The sequence below is a fragment of the Coffea eugenioides genome, chromosome 11, assembly GCF_003713205.1.
Source record: "Coffea eugenioides isolate CCC68of chromosome 11, Ceug_1.0, whole genome shotgun sequence".
Classification (NCBI taxonomy): domain Eukaryota; kingdom Viridiplantae; phylum Streptophyta; class Magnoliopsida; order Gentianales; family Rubiaceae; genus Coffea; species Coffea eugenioides.
The window spans coordinates 47,664,338-47,690,721 of NC_040045.1; the positions used below are offsets into that span (position 1 = coordinate 47,664,338).

The 26,384-nt window shown below is 36.3% G+C and overlaps 3 protein-coding genes and 1 non-coding gene across 9 annotated transcripts; all 4 read left to right on the top strand.

Annotated features, from left to right (window-relative positions):
• The first annotated feature begins 3,618 nt into the window (after nt 1–3,618).
• TRNAN-GUU lies at nt 3,619–3,692 on the top strand. Its single transcript has one exon. It is a non-coding gene; the product is annotated as a tRNA-Asn (tRNA).
• Nucleotides 3,693–4,593: 901 nt separating this feature from the next.
• Nucleotides 4,594–9,894, top strand: LOC113753811 (uncharacterized hydrolase YugF-like). Of its 3 annotated transcripts, none has more exons than XM_027298055.1 (10): nt 4,594–5,009; nt 5,692–5,786; nt 5,897–5,994; nt 6,125–6,174; nt 6,299–6,394; nt 7,271–7,360; nt 8,621–8,713; nt 8,809–8,904; nt 9,189–9,254; nt 9,609–9,893. In XM_027298055.1, the coding sequence occupies exons 1-10, from the start codon at nt 4,788–4,790 to the stop codon at nt 9,819–9,821; spliced, it is 1,119 nt and encodes a 372-aa protein (XP_027153856.1). In that variant the 5' UTR covers nt 4,594–4,787; the 3' UTR covers nt 9,822–9,893. The 3 variants fall into 3 exon arrangements, with proteins under 3 accessions (XP_027153856.1, XP_027153855.1, XP_027153857.1); XM_027298054.1 differs by having other exon boundaries at nt 6,129–6,205; XM_027298056.1 differs by lacking the exon at nt 9,189–9,254 and having other exon boundaries at nt 6,129–6,205; nt 9,609–9,894.
• Nucleotides 9,895–11,307: 1,413 nt separating this feature from the next.
• On the top strand, nt 11,308–16,178 carry LOC113754052 (ribosome biogenesis protein WDR12 homolog). Its single transcript, XM_027298371.1, has 14 exons — nt 11,308–11,659; nt 12,021–12,121; nt 12,326–12,432; nt 12,595–12,630; nt 12,725–12,810; nt 12,932–12,993; nt 13,074–13,184; nt 13,284–13,409; nt 13,707–13,850; nt 14,713–14,821; nt 14,970–15,106; nt 15,201–15,236; nt 15,322–15,437; nt 15,690–16,178. Exons 1-13 carry the CDS (start codon nt 11,497–11,499, stop codon nt 15,412–15,414), a joined length of 1,311 nt encoding a protein of 436 aa, XP_027154172.1. The 5' UTR covers nt 11,308–11,496; the 3' UTR covers nt 15,415–15,437; nt 15,690–16,178.
• A 1,295-nt stretch (nt 16,179–17,473) lies between these two features.
• On the top strand, nt 17,474–26,361 carry LOC113753090. 4 transcript variants are annotated; one of them, XM_027297178.1, is made up of 15 exons: nt 17,474–17,742; nt 17,928–18,082; nt 18,185–18,245; nt 18,658–20,167; nt 20,271–20,302; nt 20,654–20,786; nt 21,079–21,176; nt 21,500–21,544; nt 22,198–22,303; nt 23,433–23,559; nt 24,114–24,229; nt 24,845–24,921; nt 25,250–25,384; nt 25,775–25,843; nt 25,950–26,361. In XM_027297178.1, the coding sequence occupies exons 2-15, from the start codon at nt 17,934–17,936 to the stop codon at nt 26,220–26,222; spliced, it is 2,931 nt and encodes a 976-aa protein (XP_027152979.1). In that variant the 5' UTR covers nt 17,474–17,742; nt 17,928–17,933; the 3' UTR covers nt 26,223–26,361. The 4 variants fall into 4 exon arrangements, with proteins under 4 accessions (XP_027152979.1, XP_027152978.1, XP_027152981.1 ...); XM_027297177.1 differs by having other exon boundaries at nt 17,474–17,732; XM_027297180.1 differs by having other exon boundaries at nt 17,474–17,594.
• The last annotated feature ends 23 nt before the right edge of the window (nt 26,362–26,384 follow it).

Genomic DNA, 26,384 nt, shown 5'->3' on the forward strand with positions numbered 1-26,384 from the left:
CTTTGGTGTACAATTTATAAAGTTTGAGGCAAAATTTTTTGTTCAACATCTTAGATAACCAATTGCTGGCCCACTTATTGAAGGGGAAGAAAATATGGTGATTTCCCAAATGTTTGGAGAAATAGAGTTTTGGAACCTCAACATAATCTCCATAATACTCCCTGATTTTGTTGTCACAGTTATTAAGGCCATTCCTAGATAAATTACCTCTCCTGTGGATGATTGCCTGAAGTGGCACTTACCCCAAATGGCCAGTTTAGCCTTAAATCAGCAGTAGACTTTATATACTCAAATAACACGAACACAAGCTCGAACATGAACTTTGCTTAACGAATCGAACACGAACACAGGTTTGGAGTTCGAAAATTAACGAACGAACATGAACGTTGTTCGAATCGCTTAACGAACAGAGCTCAAACTTGAGATACTTGATTCGATTCGGTTCGTTTACAGCTCTAGCCAAAAGAGAATTTTAATTTCATAAGCACTTTTAATGCACATCTTATCTTACTATTCATAAAGCATGAGATCCAGTTTAATATTAAAAACTAATGTCATTTTAATAAATCTAAATATGTGTTCTTTAATGATTTATAGGTATTAAAATTTAGGGGCAAAATCGGTGTAGGCTATCTCTGTAACTCATGATCAGTTCGAACTATGGCTCCGTTTGGCCATTGAGTTTTTTGGGTGTTTGTCTAAAACTATACTGTAGCTTACTATAGAAGTTTTTAAAAAAATTTCTGAAGTGTGATTTTTTTGAATATTTTGAACTTTGAAGTGTATAGTTTAAAAATTTTGAAAAGTTTTTTGAGGTTACTATAACTAAAATTTTTAAAAAACTCATAGCAAAATTTGGCAAAAAACTTACCTGCCAAATAAGGCCTACTATTAACTGCTCCTACATATTGGTTTTCGATTTTTGCTGTTCCTATTTGTTTATGCTAAAGTGATTTCTTTGATAAACTAATCTATACTAGGCCTGGTGCACCGCGAGTTTCGCGGGGTGTCCATTGTTGATTGTTTAATGATAATGTAGGTTATAATTTTAGAGAAAAGTTTTTTTTAAATTTTGGTTTTTGGTTGTATATTTTTGAATTTTTTAGTTTTTGAAATATTATTGAAGTAATATTTTTGGAATATAGTTAATGGAAGGTAATGGAAAGTGGTATAATTAATTTGTATTTATTAAATAGCTATGGATTTTTTGTTGATAAGTGTTTTATGGTAGTTGCATTTGTGTTATGTTATTTAATTTAAAAATGGAAGAACTTTAAGTTAATAATTCAATTATTAACGAATATTATTTAAGGAGTATTTTTGAAATAGAGAGAAATTATGTTATATTGTGAAAAATAATTGGTTGGAGTAAAATATATTTTGGAAAAAGTGGAGATATATAAAATGGGTAATAAATAGGATATAAAAATATATTTATATGTTTTTGTAGCAAAAATAAGTCTGTGTTTGTATTATAGAATTAAAGTTGTGTTTTTAGAGAATAAATATTTTTGTTAATATATACATTGTGGAAGATAAATTATATATAAAGGGTATAGAATTAATTATAACTATTTTTTGAATAGAAAGAAATTATTGGATATTTTTAGAAAATGGTTGGTGAAGTGAATGGAAGTTAAAGATAGATTGGTATAGTTGATTTATATTTATTGGATGTGTGTGAAGTTTTTGTTGATATATATATATTTTTGAGAAAATGAAATTTTTTTGATATATATATTTTGGGTGAGAAAATGTATGTTATGATTGTTTGATGTTGTTTATATTATTTGTTTTTTTGTTTATATATGTGTGGTTATTATTGTAAATATTTAGAGTGGGCGGTAATGGTAAAATTTTGTGAAGTTGTGTAATGAGAGGAATTTCATAGTTGGTGGTAAATTTTTTATTTCATTACATAAATGATGGATAATTTAGGGGAATATAACTGTTATGTCTCATAAGCTGTAATGAACATTTGTTGATCAGGATTGCTGGATGAAGTCTCTGTCAAAGAGGTTGATAGAATAATTGTTTTCGTTGAGTAGGGTAAACAATAGTTATTAAACCCGGCCCGGAGAGGAACCCGGTGAAAGAGGTGGGTCAATGGGTTACTGGTTCAACCAGTGGGTGAATGGTCCAACCGGTGGGTCACTACATATATTTAAATATTATGTTTTATAATTTTTGATATGGTTAAAACTATAATAAACTATGTTATAGTAAATACTCAGTTAGTCCAATTTATTATAGAATCATTAATTCTTATAAGAATTAACAAAACCTAAATTTAATTAGTAATCCACCAAACTTCAAGTATAAAATTTTATCTAAGTGTAATTATCTAGTTTATTTTTGAATTTTAAGCACAAAAGGTTATTAAGAATAATATTTGTTTTTAAAATGAAATGTGTAATATGTTATTTTTTAAATCCATTTCATAATTTATAGAATTTAGAGAATAATAAAATTTTATTAAAAGATTCCAAACAAATATTGTTTTGAAGAAATAAAATAAGAATAAAAATATAATATATAATATAGAAGGAGTGAATAAGCACCAAGTGAACTGCTAGGCTAGTGGTGAGTGTGCGTAGCTTTTATGCTTGAAGTCGGAGGTTCAAATCAGCATTGGACCAGCCCGGTTTCATGGCTGGTTCACCGGGTTGACCGGTTGAACCACCTTCTGTTATCTGCCAACCTTCTGTTATCTGCATTCCTTGTAGCGAACACAATTTTAAAGAGTCTATTAGCTCATTGATATGAAAAATTAATCATGGTTGTTAGCTCATTAATATTTATGTAATCATGAAGTCATTTATTTATTGATTAATGAATATGTTACTCAAAATCAACAAATGGTACATGGGCTTATGTGTTATGGAGAAAAAACACAATTTTAAAGAGTAATTTTAAACCGTCTATTAGATCATTGATGTCAAAAATTACTAACACTTGTTAGCTCATTATATTTATCTAATCATGAAGTAATTTATTTATTGATTAATGAATATCTTATTCAAAGTCAACGAATAGTACATGAGCTTATGTGTTACAGAAATTTAAATTACAATAAGGTGACTCGAGGCATTATTTTTTACAAAATCAATATGTTTGTTAATATATATATTTTGAGTAATTAATTTATTGATTAATGAATATCATAATAAATATAAAAGAGAAGAGAGAATTATAGTTTGAAGAAAGAAAATGGAGGAGAAAGAAAAGGACGAAATTGGGGAGAAAAGCTAACATTTGTGAGTAAAGTCAGGCAACAGCGGAAGATCCAGGAGAAACAAAAGGACAAAATTGGGGACAAAATTACAGGCGAACCAAGGGAAAGGGCAGAATGGGAACAAAGCAACAAAAAAAGCAACAAGGACAAGCGGAAGCAGAAGCAAGGGCGCTACATGAAGCCCGCGAAAAGACGAAAAAGGACAAAATGAGCTGCAAAACCACAGCGAAACCGGCACAATCAACTGTTCATCAGGCTTCGCGGCTTTAAGTAGTTTAGATATTATGCACAATGAATCAACACAATTCATCGTGCATTTGAATTTAGAAAGTATTAGTGTGGGTACGTTTGCTATTAAATAAAAAGATACAAAGAACAACAAAGCTGGAATAGCTCAGTTGGTTAGAGCGTGTGGCTGTTAACCACAAGGTCGGAGGTTCAAGCCCTCCTTCTAGCGTTCTGTCTTTTTGTCATTTATTTTGCTCCCTTTTCCAGTGGGGCAGGGCGGCTGCCGTGCTGCGTTTTTCATCCTTCAAGGAAGGTAGTAATTATTTATCTATACAGAGCTACAAGTTTCAAAAAACAAAAAATTGACAGGAGCCAAATTAGGAACATTCTGAAAACTGACCAAACGTGGTTTGCTGGAGCTCTATTTTGTCATTTACTTTGTCCCTTTTCGGAGAAGTGGTTTGTTGGAGCCTTAAAGGAGGTGGAAAGGATTTTGCGCCCTGTCAAAATTCGTAACCACCTATGAAGTTTATACTAACCTAGGTCAGGTCCCGGCATCTCGTACGAACGGACACTACACTACCCAACGTAAGGCCCACTTTTGAATTGAAATCATAGGTTTAGAATAGTTAATCCAAACTATTTAATAGTCCATGGCCCAAGCTGTTCAACATCGCTCCGTTTGAATTAACTATTTTTTGAGATATTTTTAAAAATTTTTGCTATAACAGAGTTTTTAGATTATATTTTAGGATATTTTCAGAAAATATTTTGAGATATTTAAAAGTAGAAGAGTTTCTAAAATATATTTTGAGATATTTTTTAAAATTTTTAAAATTTTAAATTAATATTTAAATTACCTTTTAGAATATTTTTAAAAAATTGATTATATTTAAAAAACTAATTTTTGAAAAACTCCTAGATCCAAACAGATATCTTTTACTTTCTTCAAACTGACGTGGGGCTACTGCTACTGGCTACTTCTACACACTAGCCGGGGGCTCACATGCACCGTCCACAGAGAGAGAGAGAGGGAGAGAGGTGGCCGGTGGGTAGTTTTGAACTTTTGATCAGAAATGGTAGAGTAGGCACATTTTGCATGCCTGTACTGCTGCCCATTGCCACCTTGGTATTCTCATTCACCACTTCGAGTTCACAACTTCTCCCACCATCCGCCTCCACACCAGCCCTGATACAGAGTAATGCACGTGCAACTCAAACCATTCTGAGTACTGATATATTAGTACTACATGATTTAGCAGCTTATTCTTTCGATATTTGCTTAATTGAATTGCACGGCATTGCTGGTTTCTGATTGGAAAAAATGGTAGCTTTTTCATTGAGACCATCCTTGATTCTAGGAGCAAGAGAACGATTCGGTTCGAAGCATTCGATGCATTTGGGGGTTAATTGCGGAGGAAGATTGGGTACAAATGTTATTGCCGTTGATGGCGAGTTTCCCTCGTTTTTACCGAAGGAAGTTAAAGAAATCAAGGATCCATTTGCACGAACTTTGGCTCAGAGGATTCAAAGGCTTCCTGTGAAGGTATATATACAAACTTTTTATTCTTCTGCATGTTGAAGCACAATGTTGCCCCCCTTTTTTCGGTGTGTGGTTTTAAAAGATCAAAGCCTTGTATGAGGGCCTTCACTCGAGTCCTCTTGCTCTGAATTTTGAAATCGACAAGCTTTGCTCTATTTCATTCCTTCGTTTCTTTTTGTAGTCTGGGATAAAAATTTTTTACTTAATTTATTATACGCACGGATGTTGAGATGGAACATATACTGCATTCTTAATAGCCTCAGCATTTGCTCAAACGAAATCAAGTCTCTTACTGGTGTTTCAAGTCAAAATGACAACTTTCTGTCACTCGCGTGTTGCATCCATTGCTGTGCATTCTAAATTTAAGTCTAAAGGGGATAAATGATGACCATCTCGTGTTCATCCAGCAAGGTTCTGTTTAGAGTATTCCTCGAGAGCTGAGGCCCAGAATCATAATATGCGCATCATACAGCCGATTAGATTAAAGTGAAGAATCATGATGTGTGTGTGTCCTTTTGACTTGAAAAAACATTTCACTTCTATTGTGATGGTTATATTCTCCAGCGAGTAAAATGAGCAGTTGTGGGCACAAGAAGTCTCCAGAATTTCTCATGTCTGATTGTTGGCCATGCAACTTATCTTTGCCCTGTTTTTGTTTCCTTATATCCTGCCTCTCTCAAATCAGGTTGGATTTTCCGACAGTTGTATAATGAGCAGCTGTGTGAAGCCAAGGTTTCAACATGATACCGATCCAGTGGTCCTTCTCCATTGTTTCGACAGGTTTTCTACCCTTTTATTTTGGCCTATTCTCATTTCCCTTTATTTCAAAGCCTTTTCGTCTCTTTTTCTTTATGCCCCCTTGTTTGGCCGGTGTGCATTCGATTTTGTAGTTCTTGTTTAGAATGGAGATGCACGTACCCATTACTTGAGGACGCTGCTCTGGAGACTTGGGCAATAGACATTCTTGGTTGGGGTTTCTCTGACCTAGGTTCATCTTCAAATCCTTACTCTAATTTCAGAGGAGAGAGAGAATATAATTTTTCTCTTAGTTCAGGTACTTTTGATTTGTGTTATGCTTCTAGTTGTTGATGATCTTGATTAGTCCTCAATTGGTGTAGAAAGACTTCCTCCCTGCGATGCGGCATCCAAAAGATATCATCTTTACCAGGTGCTTTGGAAAGATAACATCCTGGATGCTGGTTGATTATTACCATCCATCACACTGAATAACCTAATTGGCAGTTCTTGTTAGTTCTTAAATATTGATCTAACTTTGTGAGCTTCTATTATAGCTTTGGAGGACTCACATCAAAAGACCAATGATACTAGTCGGACCAAGCCTTGGTGCTGCAGTTGCGATTGACTTTGCCATCAACTTTCCAGAAGCTGTAAGCATTTTCCTTCAACTGAGCTTTCTTGAATTTGACTTGTAATCACTCAAGTTTCTGACGTATTCAATCTTCCCATGAAATAAATTACTAATGTGCCTATAAAAAAAAAGAGATAAACAAAGCATGATCTTTTAATGAAATTTCTTGACCAATTTCAAACATTTATCTGTTGGGGTTTTGGTGTGTGTTTGTGAAGACAGTGAGAGGAACAATAAGTTAGAAATCATGTATGTCTAAGAATGGCTATAAGGCCAACACATACATTCATACATTACCAGATCTACAAAGAAAATCGATAGGGGTTAACACAGATATTAAAGTTTATACATCTCGTGTGAGGGAAGTTCGGTTAGAATCGCTTTGCAAGCCGTATCCTGTTGATAGGCTATCTGTTAGAATTACGGAAAGCTACTGAAAAAATGTGCCGGTTGCATGGGGGATTTGCATTTTGTGTAGATTTTCTTCTACCACGGAGTCCAATAACCTCCAATGAAAAAATAAAAAAAAAAACTAGAAACATGGAAGCATTTGAAGCCTTATCCTGCTAGATGTAGTACAAATTAGATGTGTCTACTAGAACATACAAGAGATTGTTTTTGTGTCATCTGTGTGAAGGTGTCACTTAAAGAAGTGATTTTCGCTCTTTGTTCAGCATAATTCATGAAATGATAAAGTTAAAAATTACTGTTGACTTGTCCATTGACAAAGACAGTGGATTGAGATGAAAGAAAGTGTATAGATATACAATCACAACAGATCTGTAAAATCCTTGTTCTTCCAAATTTACAAGATAACTCTGCAGTCTGCTTCTTCTGTCGGTATCATCAATTGTGCTATTCATCAATCTTATGCTATCTATTCTGTTGTTTGCAGGTTGATAAGCTGATTCTTATCAATGCAAGTGTTTATGCTGAAGGCACAGGGCTTCTGACAAAGCTACCAAAATTTTTAGCATATGCTGGGGTAATTTTTTTTTCTTTTTTTTTCTAGGGTCCATATATCCAAGGAGTTAAGCATCAGCAGTGCCCTTCATCACAGGAAAGGAATATCATTCTGAATTTAGTAACAAAAAATATGTCAAGAGAACAAAAAGGTTTTGTGAAGAGCTCTGATTACAATTTTTGCATTTTCATGTGGCTTGAGGCATTTGGGATTTATTATCTTTTATCTTTCCAAAGACAGCTATATTTCTTAAAATTTACACTCTTTTTTATCCAGTCTTTTGTGGGATAGCAATTTAAAGAGGACTACTTTGGCACATGTTCTGTTTCAAATGACAGGAATGTCTACAAACTGATGAACATCATACCTCTGGACTCGTTCTTCATTGGATCAATGATTCCATTTTCTCATTTTACTTCTTATGACATTTTGATGAACAAAAGTCGGTCCTACCAGACAAACACGCATCAGTAATTAGTATTGTCCAAGAGGATGAACTTGGGGAATTTGTATTTCAATCTTTTTTTTCCAGTCTTTTGTAGGATAGCAATTTAAAGAGGACTATTTTGGCACATATTTTCTTTCAACTGAAATGACAAGGAATGTCTACAAACTGATGAATATCTTATCTTTGAATTCATTCTTCGTTGGATCAATGAATCCATTATCTCATTTTACTTCTTAAGACATTTTGATGAACAAGATTTAGTCCAACCAGATAAACACACATCAATGATTAGTATTGTCAGGATGGACTTAGGGACTCAGTGCAGTTCTATCTTTGCTTTAAATGAAGAAGCTCTTAAAACATGATAAAGTAAGATTTTTATAGAGCAGCATGAAAGATTGTAACTAGGATAATCTTTTTTTTCTTTTTTTTTAATTTTTCCAGCAGGAGAGAGGCGGGAGTTAAGTAGGGGGGAGGGGGCAGAGGAATTTGAACTCAGGACCTCTAATTCTTAGGGCCTCACGTAGCCATCCTGTTTGGCAGTTGAGTTTTTTGTCTAGTTTGTCTGCTACGAGTTTTTAAAAACTTTAGTTACAGTAACCTCAAAAAACTTCTCAAAGTTTTTAAACTATACACTTTAAAATATTCAAAAATTTACACACTTCAAAATTTTTTTAAAAAACTTCTACAGTAAGCTAGAGTAAAATTTTAGACAAATACTCAAAAAACTCACTTGCCAAACGGGGCCTTAGTTGATGTTCTTGGAGAAATGAGGTACTGTTTATATCATCATCTTATTTATCACGTTTGCTTCTCACGTAGACATTTTTCAGGTCTCTTTGTTGAAGAGCCTCCCACTGCGGCTGTATGCCAATTTGCTAGCTTTTGATGACATACCCTTATCAAAATGCTTGGACTGGGCCAATGTGAGTGTGATTTTCTGCAGGTTACACGTTTCCTTGCTTTCAGCAGATGCAAGCCTTGAGTGATATTTAACAGATGCATTCTGCTTGCCAAGCAGGTCGGCCGCCTACACTGTCTTTTGCCTTGGTGGGAAGATGCTACTGTGAATTACATGCTTAGTGGTGGCTATAATGTTGTTAATCAAATAAAGCAGGTATAATACCTTTCCACGTTCATCTGCATTATCAAGCAGAAATGTCGTTATTGATTCATTTTACTTAATGACATTCTATGTTCATTCCTTTATGCTTGCAAAACCCCATGGTGTTTTGGGTGCGTGTGTGACTGATGAGTACAGCCATCTTGTCATCCTGTCCGCTACATTTCACATGTGACCACCATATTAAAGGCCAAAATCTTAAAATCTACTTGTTCACTTCATCATCATTGACTGAATGAATTACAATGCATAAAAAAGTGAGCATTCACTTTTTGCAGGTGAACAAGAAAGTTCTTGTCATCTGGGGAGAGTGTGATAACATTGTCAACAGTAAGCTTGCAATGGTCAGTTTCCATCTATATGAGCTTACATTTAAAGTTCTTTTTGTGGCTAAGCGCTAACTCAAATTAGGATTCAAATGGAAATTGCTTTCAAGAAACTGGCCAGTTTGACCAGTGGATGATATGCATGGGCGCTTCTTTTCAACTCCTCCAAAAGTTGCATAAAACTAAAAGACGTATTTTGTGCAGTGGCGGAGCCTCATGTTGCCCCTCACAATTTGTTAGCACAAGATCTCATATACAACCTCTCCCTCCTATAGAAAAGAAAAAAAAAAAAACAATAGATGTTGTCATCCTCTGACTTGTTTTCAACTCCTACTGACACTATGTTGATGTCACATGTGGCATAAAATGCAGAGACTGCATGGTGAATTGCCAGATGCAAGCGTCCACCAAATACCTGATTGTGGTCATCTCCCGCATGTTGAGAAGCCTGAGATAGTTGCGAGGTTAATCGCGGATTTTGCGCGGCCTGGGGCACCTAAAGAGGAGCAGGAGCCAATTGTCCTGAACTCCGTTGATGGGAAAAACACGTTCTTGTTCAATGTTCTGAGAGTAGAAAATGCCTAGGAGCATTTTATTTAGACTAGCTGTCTAGACACAGGCTTCATGTAAGTAATACTCCTACTACAACTGTAATGGCGGCTTGTCTGATTCTGGATTTGCCGTCTCCTTGAAGTAAAAACAGATTAAAAACCATCGGTACTATTTATTACCAGCTTAGTCCATGTGTATATATATATATATATATATGCAGACAGGATGGAGCTTTAATTCCATAATTTTAATTCTTGGAGTAGCTTTCCTTGATTGAATTTATCGTTTTGCAGAGACATGAGAGGAAGGTTATGTGTTATGCATAAAATTTATATACTGACAAAGATTAATTGTGAAACGGTAAAAGATATAACAAAAATTCTATACTGACAATGATTAATTCCAAAACGGGAAAAGAATAAAAAGCATTTTCTATTTAACTTAGTATTGCGAGCAGGAAAACGAAATTTAAATAAGGGATAATTTTAGAAACTTCCCCTCACGTTCATCCTAATATCACTTGGTGCCCTCTAAGTTTTCAAAATTTTACCTACCTCTCTTAAATTGACATTTTTTTTTAATGTTTTAGGCTCTTCGGAGGAAATGCAAGGAAGATAAAATTTTTGTTCTAATACTACTCTTATGTTATCCTTCTTATGAAACTCATAACAACAATAAAAAATAAAATAAAGTTAAAAGGTAAAAAAAATAGGATATTCTTAGATATATATTTGATCATTGGATCATTTTTTTTATTAATGTTTTTAATTGTGACTTATTTATAAGAGTTTATTTCTATAAGTAGGATTTATATTACAAACTACATGTATGAAGTAATTATTTAAATTTTTAGTACAATTTAACTTACATCATGTATTAAAACATATTTTCTAAAAAATTTTCTTGACTTCTTTATTACTATCCCACAAAATTTGTAAGGTGTTAATTACTCACTAAAATCGTTCTAAATGGTTGACTTTCACTAGGTTTAATTTACTCACATCATTTGCTGTCCCACCACCATCTTAATATGGAGAAGTATTTTTTAAAATTTTTTCATCTACATTTTTTGGTTTAAAAGTTTCTTTTTTTTTTTTAGCTTTTTGATTAAATATTTATTAAAGAGTGTAGGGATAATGTTATCAATTTGTGTCATTTGACAAGGACTTTTGGTACCTCTCATGGGCAACTCGATTGGTCACAACACGCCTCCTAAGCTGTTGTCCAATGCCCGCCAGGGTTCGAGTCCCATGGTTATCGTGTTCGGGGGGATGGAGCCTCTCCTCCCGGGCCGGTCAGGGATTAGTCGAGTCCGATTTATCTGATACTCTAGATACCCCCTCGGTCGGACAAAAAAAAAAAAAAGACAAGGACTTTTGGTACTGTTAAACTAGTGAGAGTTGAGTGATACTACGAAAAATCTCAAAAAATTATCCCATTAAATAAACGAGAAAACGCACGAGGACCGAATATCTGAAGTTGAAACTCTACTAGAGTTAGTACCAAAAAAATAAAAAACTCTACTAGAGTTAAAAACCCTAGACTTTCCCCACCGGATGCCCCTCCGAACCCGAGAGTTTGAACGGCCGCTCCGTTTGTTGCTACCATCAACTTCTTAGGATTACGGTATCCAGCAAGCTCCCCGGTCTCCCGTTCTTCGTCCTATCTCTCATTCTGCCATACATCTCCGATCTCCGTCCAGTAAGATATGGATATAGATGGAGATGCAGAAGAAGCTTCAAGGCGCATTCGGGTGCGGTTCGTGACGAAGCTAAAGCCTCCATACAAAGCCCCTCCTACTTCTATTGCCATCCCTACCAACCTCACTCGTTTCGGTCTCTCTGCTCTCGTCAATAACCTCCTCAAAGCTGGTACTTTTTTCTTTTGCCCATATCATCCAATTTTGTATATTTATGTAAGCTTTTGATTATTTCTAATTCTTTGAATGGTCTTCCTTTTGTTTTCATGGTTGTTCCTTTGTTAATTAATTGCGTCACTTGATCGTGTTTTGAGCTCTGCGGTCGACAAAAAACTTTTCTGGGATTTGCTAAGACGAACAGGGTTGTTTTGAAGATTTTTTTAAAATTTTTTGAAATGTTATGGCCCTTCTTGGCCAAGCCTAATAAATGTTTGACAGGTAGTTTTTGTGCAGTGGGAGACTGATACAACAGTTTTCTCTTTGCAAGCATTTATTATAAATGTGTCTAAGCTTATAGGCCAATTGTTTCCCAGGAAATGCTGATTGGAAAACTGAAGCTTTCGATTTTCTCATTGATGGAGAGCTGGTCCGGATGTCCCTCGAAGAATTTCTTCTTGCCAAGGGAATATCTGCTGTAAGATTCTTCCTGAATATGATGATTTCGCAAACACATGACAGCAATCTTCTTGGCATCTAAAGAATTTCTAAAATTTATGCGAGATTGCTGTAGCAAAGGATATAAATCAAATGAGAGGAGAATTTTGCAGCGAGCTTGCTATGAGATGCTTTGCACCTTCATATGTTCTTGCTTTTGACTTCGCACTTTGACACATTACAGGAGAAGATTCTGGAAATTGAGTACATTAGAGCTGTGGCCCCAAGAAAAAAAGAGGATCCTTCCCTGCATGATGATTGGGTTAGTGCAGTAGATGGCTCAAATCCTAGGTATGCATGTAAAGGATGTTGTTGGTCCATCACATATTTGTCCTCTTCCAAAGCTCTATGTAAAACAGGACAAGCTATTAATTCATATATGTTGTGGCGTTCAGTCTGATGCTCTTTTCTTGTAACTTATGCTGTACATCCATGGGCTTTATGTTCCTGTAGGTTCATTTTGACTGGATGCTATGATGGGTTTGGAAGGTAACAATCTTAACAAAGAAATTTTTTGTTCTTACCTTCAGATTAGTTGGCAATTTACTGCTAGGTTTATCAAAGGTGATTTAAACACACGCAGGATATGGAAAACTGCTGGTGTATGTACACATCTACTGGAGGGACACACTGGTGCAATTACTTCTGTATGTATTCTCGATCCTCTAGGTACTGTTGGGAGTTATTGTTTTGGAATGAAGTTTGCTCAATCTGATTTTTCAATTATGTATACTGATTCTTTTTTTCCCCCTCTTCCATCTGTTTTACTTTTCTGTATTTCCAATTCTAGGAAGTGATGGTCGGAGAGTAGTAGCTACTGCTTCTAAAGATATGACATTGAGGTTATTTGAGGTAATTAGAAGGTGCCATTACTTCTGAAGTTTGACTTGGGCTTCTGCTGAATACCTTATTTGTAATTGTGTTTGATGAAGGTCAATACAGAGGAGTTCCAGGGCCAACTGAAGAAGATTCAATCGTTTAAGACTTTACGTGGACATAATGCTTCTGTGCAATGCATTGCTGCTGAGCCTTCCGGTGCTAAGGTATTAACGTATTATTTTCTACCCTAGAGGCCCTTATCACAACACCTCCCATATGGAATTGAGTTTGTATTTGTAACAGTTGTCTGATTCATTTCTCAGATTTGCTCAGGTTCCTGGGATTGTAGGATCAATGTGTGGCAAGCGAATGATTCCGATTCTGGAGGTGATTTTATGTCAGTTAAGAAGAGGAAAGTGGACATCGAAGATGAAGAACCTAAGTCAGAGGTATAGCATGTTTAATCCTTTGCAACTTACTGGTGAAATTTTTTTTTTAAATGAAGTGGGTTTTCTAGTCAGCCACCAAATTCTTAGATATCAGAGGCTTTCATTGAAATCAAAGCTAAAGAGAAGTTTCCATAGCTCCATCCGTTTATTGTTCGCTACAAGTTTTATGGTTTTATACTATGCACCATAAGCTAGTAGTTAAAACATGTCGTCCATAGTGATTGAAACTTATGGGAAGTCATTTTATTGGTCGGAAAAGCTTTCAGACTGTAGAAATTAGTTGTCAATGGCATGCAGGGGGAGCCCATTTCTACACTTGTGGGACATACACAATGTGTATCTTCTGTGGTTTGGCCTGAGCATGAAACATTATACTCAGCATCATGGGATCATTCAATCAGAAGATGGGATGTTGAGACAGGCAAAGATTCAATGAACATGGTAAGAAGAATCAACAGCTTTTGTTTTTTAAAATATATATTTACTCCTTTCTTTTTAGTTGCATTTGCAACTTTGCACATATTTTATATGTCGTCGACTTCTATTCCTCTTTTATCCAACTTTATCTGTATGAGCATAGACCAATAGTTTATGTTTAGGAATTTGAATTCAATCTGGATGCAGAATAATTCAGATGCCCGGATTAACAGATAAATCTCTCCCCATCTTCTGGAACATGTACTGTTGGGCTTTGTACTATTTTGCTTATATTCCTCTTTAAATGGAGGTGAATTGGCTTCTGTTTCTGACTTGATACATGCTCTGATTAAACACATAGTGAAGATTATGCAACTCTTGTTCTCTTGTTCGGTATAAAATTGAATTATAAATCTGAGAGTAATAGCTATTACATTAATGTGTGTGCTGTCAGACAGAAGCCAAGATGGAGGATAATGTTGTATTTAATCTCGTCACTCAATATGACAAATGACTTTCCCTACACCTAGCTAAGGCTCCAAGTGGCCTAGATTATGTATATGATATAGATTGCACTGTGGTTGCTTATGCTGCAGACTGAAGTTTGGTCATGTTTTGGTATACATTCTAAGTGCCAGAATTGTGTTCTGTTCATGTATCTCCATGTTCCCTGAAATAGGTTTCACTCGGTGTTTAATTTTTGCTAGCTATTTTTGTAACTGGCTGTTCATGTGTTGTTGGACGTAAGCCATGCTTCAGCAATTAGTTTTGCTAGAATAATCTTTTGAGATGCTTCTGTGAAGAATTAGGAACTTGCTCATTTTGTAAATTTTTAATTCCTTTCCAGATGCTGAAAGTAGATAATAACTATATTTATTCTTTGCAGTACTGTGGGAAAGTTATTAACTGTCTTGATGTTGGAGGTGAAAGTTCCTCCCTCATTGCTGCTGGTGGTTCAGACCCTATTCTTCGAATATGGGATCCTCGCAAACCTGGTCAGTCTCTCTCTCTCTCTCTCTCACTCACTCAGACAGAAACATCCACATACAAGCACAATTGTACTTGTGAGGTCTCATGGAATCTAACCCTTTGTACTACTGGTGGCAAGTATTGGGTCTGATACTCAGTTTGGTTGTTTTATAGGTACTTTGGCCCCTACCTTTCAGTTCTCGTCTCACACTTCCTGGATATCTGGCTGCAAGTGGCATGATAATTCATGGTATCATTTAGTATCGGCATCTTATGACGGGAAAGTTATGTTGTGGGATCTGAGAACTGCGGTAAAACTTTAGTTTTCTGTTACTTTTTATTTATGTGCTTGCAGTAATATTATCTTCAGATGTTGATTGCTTCATTCTATATTATGCATTGCAGTGGCCTCTGGTTGTTATTGATTCACATGAGGATAAGGTGCTCTTTTCTAAATATTCTGCTATTTTTTGTTATATTGTCTAAACTAATATGAGTTTCTTAACCTCTGAGCTTCATGATTTAGGTGTTATGTGCTGACTGGTGGAAAAGCAATTGTGTGATATCGGGTGGGGCTGACTCAAAGCTTTGCATTTCTGCTGAAATTTCTGTGATGTGATACAGCGAGAAGTTCATCTACTGGTAATTTTAAGTCGCCATGCTTTACTCTTTTTGACCGTGCACATAGGTAGGTGATAGTTGCCTTTCATACTATTATTAGCTGGGATTATACCAACTTTTTGTTTTCCCGTTTGTTTTGTATGGCATGCATGTTATGCCTTATTTGAGGAAAAATAAAGCCAGTTGCTTGGATGCTCTGCTGAGGCCAAGTAGCATTTACACAATTTGCAAGAAAATGGTGTTCATCTCCTTGTCTTTATTATTTTGCTGCAGGATGGAGAAGTTGAATGATACTCGGTATATGTACTTTGGAATTGCTACTACAAATATTGGGCGCCATCAAGTTCCACTTTTCACAAGCTTTGTTTTAAGCTTAATGGCAAGTGAGAATTTTGTCAGTTGTTGTTGGCCATTGGTGCGAGCAAATGAGGATATATCTTTTCTTGTAATGAACCCTCCTAGGCTTTTCGACCCTCTTTCTTTTGTTTAATTTGGATTTTTTTCCGCTTTTTAAAGGTACACCTTCTAAAGTCTGCATTGGTACCATTCTTTTGACTACCGATCTTTTCAAGTCAAGGATAGCGATGTAAAGCATCACAACAGTTTTTGTAAGATGTGTCCGATCCTTGATGGAAGTTTTTGTATTTTAGATAACTCGGGATATGAATTTGGTGGGAAACGAAATATGGTTCGGCTGGGGATTGCTTCTATTTGAGACTCTGCGAATGGGAAGCACCGGTTATGTTCATGTTAGTCGGAGAACGTTAAGGATTTTTTTAGTGTTAAGAAGCTACGTTACTATATTGAGTTTTAGCTTGAACTCTGGGTGGTGTGTTTTTATTTTTATTTTTAAGATCTTATGTGTTTGCAGCTTTTTTTTTTCTAGATTTATTTAGTGAGTTGATTTCGAGCAGCAAAACACGTCGGACATAATAGCATTCTATTTTATCGAAGGGACCGTAGTAGCATTCGATTGTCTCCTTGGTACTGCAAAATTTGGGCCGTTTTAGCCACTGACATTGTTGGAATAGTTGCTTGTTCCTGTCCCCTAACAGCCGTCTTGACGGACCAACTGCTTTTCAATTTCAAAATTTGGGCCATCATAGCTATTAACATTTCTGGAACAGTTGGTTTTTCCTGCCCCTTATTCGCCATCTTGAATGGTCAATTTGTCCTCCTCAAGCTTAGAAAAGATCATATTCACAGCATTAAGCACCCGTAGGAAGTTCCGAATAGACAAAAACGGAGAAGTTTTAAGAACCTTGTATGTAAATATTGGCTTATAATGAAAGTATGAGAAAGAGAAGACTGTGACAAAATATATATAACCTACTAAGTACAAAAGCATATTGTGTTAATAGCGAATTTGGTTAAAGACAACTTACTTTCATGGCAATAGCGAATTTGGTTAAAACGTCCGTAGTGCATCAATTCAACAAAAATCTTGAAAAGAAAATTGAAACTAGTCACATTATTACAACCTCCTGAACGTTATCAGCAGTAGTTAAAGAATCAAAAAAGTATCTGCAGTAATTAAATTAAGCGAAGGATTTGTCTAATGGGAGTGTTCGAGATTTACATTGAAAATTTGTTGAGATTGGTAATATAAAAGCGAAATTCAGTTCAATTAGATCGAAATTCGATTCGACTCGTTTGCAACTCTATTAAGTGTGTTAACAAATGCTCGTTGATCACTTATTAGAAAAACTTTTTCATAAAAGAATTTAAAAAGCTCTGGCACTTCTTGAAATAGTAACCAGTGTTCAAGAAGGGCTTCGTGCATAGGTTCGGGTGGGAGAGTTTTTTCAAGAAGCTATTATGCATCATCAATAACGTTCGAAAAGGGTTCGTACTTTCGTAGTAGATATGGTGGTGGGGTCAAGTAAGCGAAAGGGGTCCTTTTCCGGTTCATATGTTGTTTTTACTTTTCTATTTGTTGTCAAGGCCTTTTTAAGTGGAGGTCAACCAAAGTAGAAAGTAAATAAAAGGTTCAAATCCCCGTGATTTATAGGAAGCACACGATGCCTTTTCCTCTGGGCCAGCGTGGGCCAGGGCGAGGCTTCTCCCGCTTCGCTAGTCGCTACTGTTCCTCTCTCCCACAACTACAAGTGGAGTTCTATCCATGCTTCTTTGCACTCTGCTACAATTAGCAAAGCACCAGTCATTATACTAGTACTAGTAGTACTTTTTGACCTCCTTTTTACTGGCATTTTCTTCTTCTTCCTCTCTCTCTCTCTTTTAATACTAGTTTCAGAATCTTCTTCTCATGTCCAAATGATGTTAAAGCTAGGCATTTGAGATTGGAGAAATCATCCGGTCAGAAAACGTATTCCCTTAATGTTTTATCCTCTGTCAAATCATAAATGCGCTAGTTTTACTTCTATTCTGGTTTTTTTTTTTTCGGATGGGCTGCTTATCTCTTTTTATTATTTTATTGGTAATTAAGTTGATAGTGATTTTCAAGAACTGATACTTTCCAGAATTATGAATTAAATATTTCTTTCATGGCAGGACGGTATGGGTGCAGCTTCATTGTCCGAGACAGTAAATTTGAGGGCTTCTTTGCTGAATCAACCCACACCCGTAGTTTCATCTGGGGTGCATTGTGGCCGCATATCTTCTCTTGTACTTAATAAGAGAAATATTTATCCTGTGAACAGAAACAGGTATTGAACAAGCAAAACTCTTTACCTTCATACATAATAATTGGCTTCTAATTGTTGTTTCTATATACACGAGTTATCTATTTAATGCATCATATTTTGTAGGAAAACATGTTATTCAGATGGTTTGCAGCGTAAGCTGAGGACTACTCCTCTCTCGAGAACGGTAAGCTGTTATAGGTCATGACCTTGTGCTTTCTACTAATTTTGATGTGGTTTCTTGATTTATGAGAAGAAAAGGTTTATGCTTTATGCCCGTATTTGTGTATGAGCTACATGATTAATATGTATAAAGAATCGCGATAAGCCAGCTAATTTCAAAACGTGTTGAAACATGTTATCGGGGTCACAGATTCAGTTTGGTGCATTCTATAGTAGAAAAGAGATCTTTACAAGCACCAAACTGACAGCATGAACTGTTAGGATGGCTATCTTCTAAAATTTCATTCCAAGAAACGTCTTATTGCTCAAGAAGCATGTTTAAATAGAGCAATTGCTAATAAAGATTGCTAAAGTGAATAAGTGGCAGCTGTTAAATTGTGAATTGTCTATGTCTCCAAAATTCTTCTCAATGATAGGGTGCTTCAAGAGGGACTTCTGCTGATGTTCTAGATGATAGCGATGGCGATGCATCAGGGAGGAGTGAAGTTATAGGGGCTGACGAAGATGAAATTCTGGCAACTAGAAATGCTCTAGCTGAGGCGCGAGCCAGACAAGATGCTATTGAGAAAGAGAGAGATTTATTACTTGAAGAATTAGCTCGTTCTGAGGCTAAGCAGCAGGAGTATGTTGCCACTATCATGCGTGATAAGGAGGTGGCCATTGCAGAGCTTGAGGCAGCAAAAGCTCTGTTCAATCAGAAGTTGGAGCAGTCTGTTGAGGAGAAGTTCAATTTGGAGTCTAAGTTGGTCCTTGCCAAACAAGATGCTCTTGAGCTTGCTGTGCAAGTTGAAAAGTTGGCAGAAATAGCTTTCCAGCAAGCAACATCTCACATATTAGAAGATGCAAAATTGAAAGTTTCAGCAGCTGAAACAGCTGCTGCAGAGGCAGCATATCAAATTGAAGAACAAATCCTGCATGCCACAGAGGGGACAATATTTTCCATTGTGCAGCAATCTAAAATTGCAATAGAGAAGGCATTAGCTGTTGCAGAATCAGCTGGTGATCAGTCAACTAAAGCCATGGCTTTATTTACAGATGATATGAATCCTCTTGATGATATTTTGTCCGTCCAATCTCAAAATATTAAGCTACAAAATGACATCAATAACTTAGAGTCACGTTTAATAGTCTCGAGCAATGAGATTAACAGGTTACAGTTGGAGTTGGAACAGGCCCATCAACGATGTAGTGCTTTTGAACACCAAGTAAGTGAAGCTGAGAAAGCCTTTTTTGAACTTCAAGAGTCAAGCAAGAAAGCAGCTCTTCAACAAGAGGAGGAAGTCAAATCATTTTTGGAAAAGATTAAGAGGGATGCAGTGGAAAAAGAGAGGGCAGCTTCGAAGGCTCTTGAGGTTGAGTTGGACGCTATCAAGGCTGCTATTGAAGCAGCTAAAGAAACTGCACGTTCCCAAGATGACGCCTACATGAAGAGATGTGAAGCGTTAGAGAGATCTCTAAGAGCATCTGAAGCTGCTTCAAAGACGTGGAGACAAAGAGCAGAAATAGCAGAGGCCTTGTTAATGAACCAGAGATCTCCCTGTGACGAGAACGAAAGTGCATTTTATGTTGTCAATGGTGGACGTTTGGATTTCCTGATGGATGAGGATTCACAAAAATGGAAACTACTGACTGATGGTCCTCGCAGAGACATACCGGATTGGATGGCACGAAGTTTATCCAAGTTTCCCAAGTTTCCACCTAGAAAGACTGATGTCTCAGAAGCTGAGATATCCAAGTTTATGTCTTTGGACTTGCCCAAGCTAGATGAAGTATGGTCAATTGCTAAAGAAAAGCCAAAGGAAGGTGACATACTTGTGGAGCACGTCCTTGAGAAAGAAGTTATAGAGAAAAAGCGGAAGGCTTTAGAACGTGCACTTCAACGGAAGACAATTAAATGGCAGAGGACTCCAGAAGAAATAAAGTTAGGTGTGCTCTCTTGAATCACAAAATTTTGTTTATTAACTTGTCCAATAATTTTTTTATCATGCCCAAAAAATAAAAAACTTAACCTTACTTCTTTTGAATGCAGAGCCTGGAACTGGAACTGGACGAGAGATTGTGGTGAGTTTTCTACTACAACCGCTTCCAGTAGTTATAGCTCAGGAATAATATTTGAAACGATGCCTGTTTCATGAACTATGTCTGGCCTTTTAATCTGCATGTTTCCTTCTCAGATTTTTCTTGTGATGGTTCATTTACTTAATTTGAGTAAACAGTGAATTTGAGAAGTTACATAGCTTGTTTAGTCTTCTTGTTGGGATGCCGGTGATACAAAATATCCTCACTGTAGAATTTTGCTCTACAAACATTCTTTCTGCTTACTTTTATTCCACTAGGTGATATTCTTCCGTGGACCTGCTATGATCTTTGATGTTTAATGTCTTTTATCTTATCAAATTCGTTTGGTTCAAGTTCCAAGGGTTTAACTGGGAAAGCTGGAGAAAGAGGTGGTACCTTGAGCTTGCTGCTAAAGCTGCTGATTTGTCCCGGTCTGGTATTACAGCTGTATGGTTGCCGCCTCCAACGGAATCAGTTGCTCCACAAGGTTATTACCTTTCTAATTTATCCTAGACATGAAATGCAGAAATTCTGTTGAATTTTCAAAATTATTTTCAAACGTGATGGTGCCATGGTCCTTAAGGTGGAATAATGGAGTATTGTCTAATTGATGTGTTCACTGTTTTCAACACTAAGCATTCTTTTGAGCTTGTGGAAATTTTTATTGATATATAACAACTTTATTTATTCCATGTTCATGAAATTATGAAAATGTACAGGGATTACTTTCTTTATTTGTATGTATGCAACTTTTGGCAATGGATTAATATGTCATGCAGGATATATGCCTTCTGATCTTTACAACTTGAACTCAGAATATGGTTCTGAGGAAGAGCTGAAGCATTGCATTGTTGAAATGCATAACCAAGATCTCCTGGTATGTATGAGGACTACAAATTGGTGTTTTTGTTGGAAATTTGTGACTTATTTGTTTGTCTGGTTGATTAACAATTTAATTTCCATCACAATATGAGTCTTTTTTTTTAGTTACAGCACTCAGATGTTTTTCAGCTGCTAGAATTACGTATGTTTGAGTATTTGATTCTTGTGTTGTATCATTGAATATATACGTAGGCACTCTCTGTCAGTGATGTCTTTAATTAGGTAATTAGCTATATACTCAAGGAAAAAGGTTGGCTTTCAGTATACTTTAAGTTCATACTTAAACTTGCTAATTGTTGTATTTAATATGTTTCACAGGCCTTGGGAGACGTTGTACTGAACCACAGATGTGCTCATAAACAGGTAACTCTTGTTTTACAAATCTTTTTTTAGTTTGTCATAAAACCATGACACAGTTTCATTTCTGATTGTTTAGTTATTTAATGAGGTATGCTCAATTAAGTAACTGACGTATTATCGAATTCATCAGGAAACTGTGATATAATTGCATCTTGAGTTAATTAATTTTCTAAACTGAGACAGCTTTGCTTGATATGTTTTATGGGTTCTATTGCTGTTTATCGGCATATACTGAAATTTCTCTGTTACTTGAGTAAGTCAATGATGCATAGAATGTGATATACGGGCTATTACTATTAATGACATTTCTGATATTTGCTTTATGGTGGCAGTGCAAAAGATCATTCCTCAGGCTTATCCAATAATAAACCAAGAGATCTGTTTACCTACTTTTGCCACAGTGCCTTTATGATTTGTATTGTCATTAACCTTCTATGACTCGTATCCTACACCAATTAGGCGGAAAACACACTGGGTTCATCTTAATACGCTGAATGTAACATACAAAGTTCCTCTCTATCATTGCATCTGTCTTTCTATCTGTCCTGATAACTGCACTTGTACTGATCATGGTGAAGACTCAGGGTGGACTAATTGGTTAAACTACATGATGGTTGCTAAAATGCCATAACATCATTAGTACTTTCTCATCACAGAGTCCGAATGGCATCTGGAATATATTTGGGGGCAAGCTTGCATGGGGTCCTGAAGCAATTGTTTGTGATGACCCAAATTTCCAAGGGCATGGAAATCCTTCAAGTGGTACAGAAATCTCAATAGAAACTTGTTTCTGGTACTGTTGACACTTTCTTTTCCAGTATATGGAATCATACTTGTCCATTGCAAATGATATAGGTTAGGTCCTTGCAGCTGTGTGTTGACACAAATAATTGTGCTTATTCAAATTTGTTATACATCTCGCTATATATTGGTCTTGTACTTCTTTTAATATCCATGAGGTGGTTTCGAAATTTTACTTTCATTTGAACTACCAGTGAAATTGGTTGCTGTTAGATCTTTCAAAGTGTAGTAGATGTTGTCGTCTGTGCTTTCAATGAGTTAAGTGATGGATTCCTCAGTATGACGAAGATAATGCTCTGTCCTGAGAGTTATTCACATTTTAATGCATATATTGTGTAATATTTTCTTTTGGGGAAAAAGTACAGAAGTCCTGTCTGAAATAATCTACTCGTGTCAATATTTTAGTAGCCTATATTGGACTGTCTTGGTCAATAGAAGTGTTTGTTGTCATACTTTGTAGTTTCATGTTTGTTACCATGTCATGAAGGAGGAGTTGCACCGACGAGCTTATGAACTGGAGAATGTGTATAGCAAATCAAGATGAAGAATATGTGTGAAATTGGAGATGTTACTGTTACAGTAACAAAAGTTCCAGTCTATTGTTTCTTTTGAGGTTAACTTGATGCCTTTGGTACACTGAACCATTTTTACGGTTTGGATTGTAATGGATCTCTTTGTCTTCACCGATAAAGATTTGCTTCAAATGTCTTGTGATATTCCTCAATTAAATGAAATTGTTAAGTTGGAGCTATCTGAAGGACAATATTGAATTTCAGCGTCAAGCATGAAAAGAGGATGCTTTCTGAGCCAGAGTTACTTTGACAATGCATGGTCTCTGATTTTCATTCAGACTTCGTACTGTAACTCCTAAGTAACAATATCAAACTGGGATTTGAATATAATCTTTTGGAATGTGTAGGAAGGGTTAATGTGATGTACTTTCTGCTAAGCATCCTTCTAATGATCTGTTTTGGGAATGACATCAGATGTTATATCTTTTGTAAGCTGGTGATATCATGAATGTGCAAACTAATAACTTAGCCAAAGGGTGCTAATGATATTTATTTGCATGCTTGTTGTGGTGGAGCAGGTGACATCTTTCATGCGGCGCCAAACATCGATCATTCCCAGGACTTTGTTAGAAGGGATATAAGAGAGTGGCTAAACTGGCTTCGGAATGATATTGGTTTTGACGGGTGGCGGCTAGATTTTGTTAGGTGAATGTGTTACAAGTACATTGGACTTCTCATGTACCATGTTCATTGTTTTCTTTTTTATTTTCCCCTACCTTCGCCTCTTGTTTTGGGCGTTCAAGCATGGAACTAGGAAAAGAAAACATATCTTTTATCTCGTGCAATAGTCTGCTATGCTGTCTGATATGTTCTTTTTAAGGCATTATCTCACGGCCGCTTTTAAAGAGCATTTGTTAAGCAATATAACATATTTTGCATACATAAATAGTTGCATTCAGTAATATAACAGACTCTGTTTAAAGTACAAGCCTTTTCATCGAACAACATCAGATCTTGATGCTGGGTAGCAAGTAATCATTTCTTCTTGTACCAAAGAATTGGTTGTATAACGTATTAGTAATTTGATGATAATTTTGAGAGGGGCATTAGGACAAAACCCTGATGAATGCTGCAAGGTCCGGTCGTGTAACAAAGCACAAAGGCATATATATTGGATCTTTATAAATTTCTAGAGTCAACAAGTTCAGCAAGTTCTGAAAACTTCTTTTTCACACCATGAATGCTTTCTTGTTGGGCAGAGGATTTGCAGGTGAATATGTCAAAGAATATATAGAGGCTTCGAATCCTGCTTTTGCTATTGGAGAGTACTGGGATAGCTTGGCTTATGAAGGTGGTAATCTCTGTTATAACCAGGGTAAGCCCTTGAGTTCAAGCTTTAAATAAGGAAGTTTTGTCCTGCTTGGAGTTTTGGAGAACCTGGGTCAACTGATGGATCTACGCACACGCACGCACATATATTTGTGCAATCCCTTTGTCAAAGACCTTAACTTGTCGTGATGTATACTTTTAGGCTGATAGGACCTTCATGCAAATTAATGCCCTAATTTAGCTCCAACATGCTATCAGTCCCATAACCCAAGTAAAAATAAAATTAAAGAAGATGACACTGACAAGCTGTAGTACCTAATAGCAGTACAGCCTCACCACCTAGCCATGTAATACATTTGATTGGGAAGCTGTTAAACATGGTTTTATCATTCAGAGTTAGAATTAACCTTTTTACGCCCTCTTTAGTTGTCAACTTTAGAGGTGCATTTTATAATCGGAACTTATCACACATATATCTGATTCACTTCTTTCTTTCATTCTGCATCACATGCTTTTACATGTGCTAGTATAATAGTTTGTTTTGATCCTACTATGTGTATAATAGTTCAAATATTGCATTAGTCTCAAATCGCATAACTTTGAAGAGTCACTTCCAAATTCATGCTGATTTCTTCATGGCAATCACGATTCACATGTGCAGATGCTCATCGGCAAAGGATAGTTAACTGGATCAATGCCACTGGTGGTATATCCTCAGCATTCGACGTCACAACGAAGGTGCTTTTTCTTGAGACTCCTTCATGTTTTTCTTCCCCAGCCATCATATTCAAATTAAATGTTTTATATGCAACTTCGTTTTGCCTTGCTTTGTTTGATGCTGCAATGTGTCAGGTGTTTGGTGAGTCTTACTTAAAAATTTGAAAGCCTAAGTTTCAGATACATATTTTCTTATCAGAGAGTATTTATTTAAACCTGTGTGATGACGTAAATGTTCTATGACAAGGCTGATGTCTTCTTTCTGATTCATGATTATGGCTGGTAATCGTAGAATATTAATTGGTTTATATTCATAGTCATTTTTCTCTGTTTTCGGAGTTTTCTGCAGGGTATACTCCATTCTGCTCTGCATAATCAGTATTGGAGGTTAATTGATCCTCAAGGAAAACCAACAGGAGTAATGGGATGGTGGCCCTCACGTACCGTAACTTTCTTAGAGAATCATGATACTGGATCGACACAGGTACATCTCTCTCTCTCTCTCTCATGCGCACAACACACAGAGACATGCTCACGCGGTGAGACAGAATGATCAACTATTTTGTTGAGATATTTTGAGCTCTTGAATCTGTAAAGCAGTAAAGATCAACTGTAGACAGGGGTTCGATCTATATCAGTGCAAGGCTCCCGACTTTTTTTTATAGTGAATATTTGTACTTGTGCATCTTTCGTTGGCCTTGTTAGCGAAGAAATATATTGCAAATTTATGACGTAACCTTTTGTGTAGTAGTTAAATGATTCATCCTGAATCTTTGTAGAGTGAATGAGGTGTTACCTGTTTGTGGAAAGATTTAACAATCAGGTATCAGCAGTGTATACGTCTGCAAATATTATTGGAATTGTTTTCTTTCAGGGTCATTGGCCATTTCCCCGGGACAAGCTCACGCAGGGATATGCATATATTTTAACCCATCCAGGAACGGTAATTTCCTCAATACGTTCATTATTGACTTTGGATAGTATCCAGAAGATAGTTCTAACTAACTAACTCTTCGGTCTTCTTCTATTGTTATTTTTTTTTTTCCCAGCCTGTGATATTCTATGATCACTTTTACGATTTTGGGCTTCGGGAGATCATCAGCGAATTAATTGAATCTCGAACAAGGGCCGGGATCCATTGTCGAAGTCCTGTAAAGATATACCATGCAAATAATGATGGGTATGTAGCACAAATTGGAGAAACACTGGTTTTGAAGCTTGGGTACTTGGACTGGAACCCTTTTAAGGAGGTTCATTTGGATGGGAGCTGGGACAAGTTTGTGGATAAAGGCTCAGACTACCAGTTGTGGTTGAGACGGTAGTAGCATCAGATTTTAGTTTTAGTTATTGCAATCGTACTTCGCGTATGGACCAAGAAATTAGTACTACAACGAACTGTTATTGCTACTGATAAATCTGTTCTGGATCCTTCGTCACGCAATAAAATTCGAGAATACATTACATGCCTGAATGATAAAAAGTAA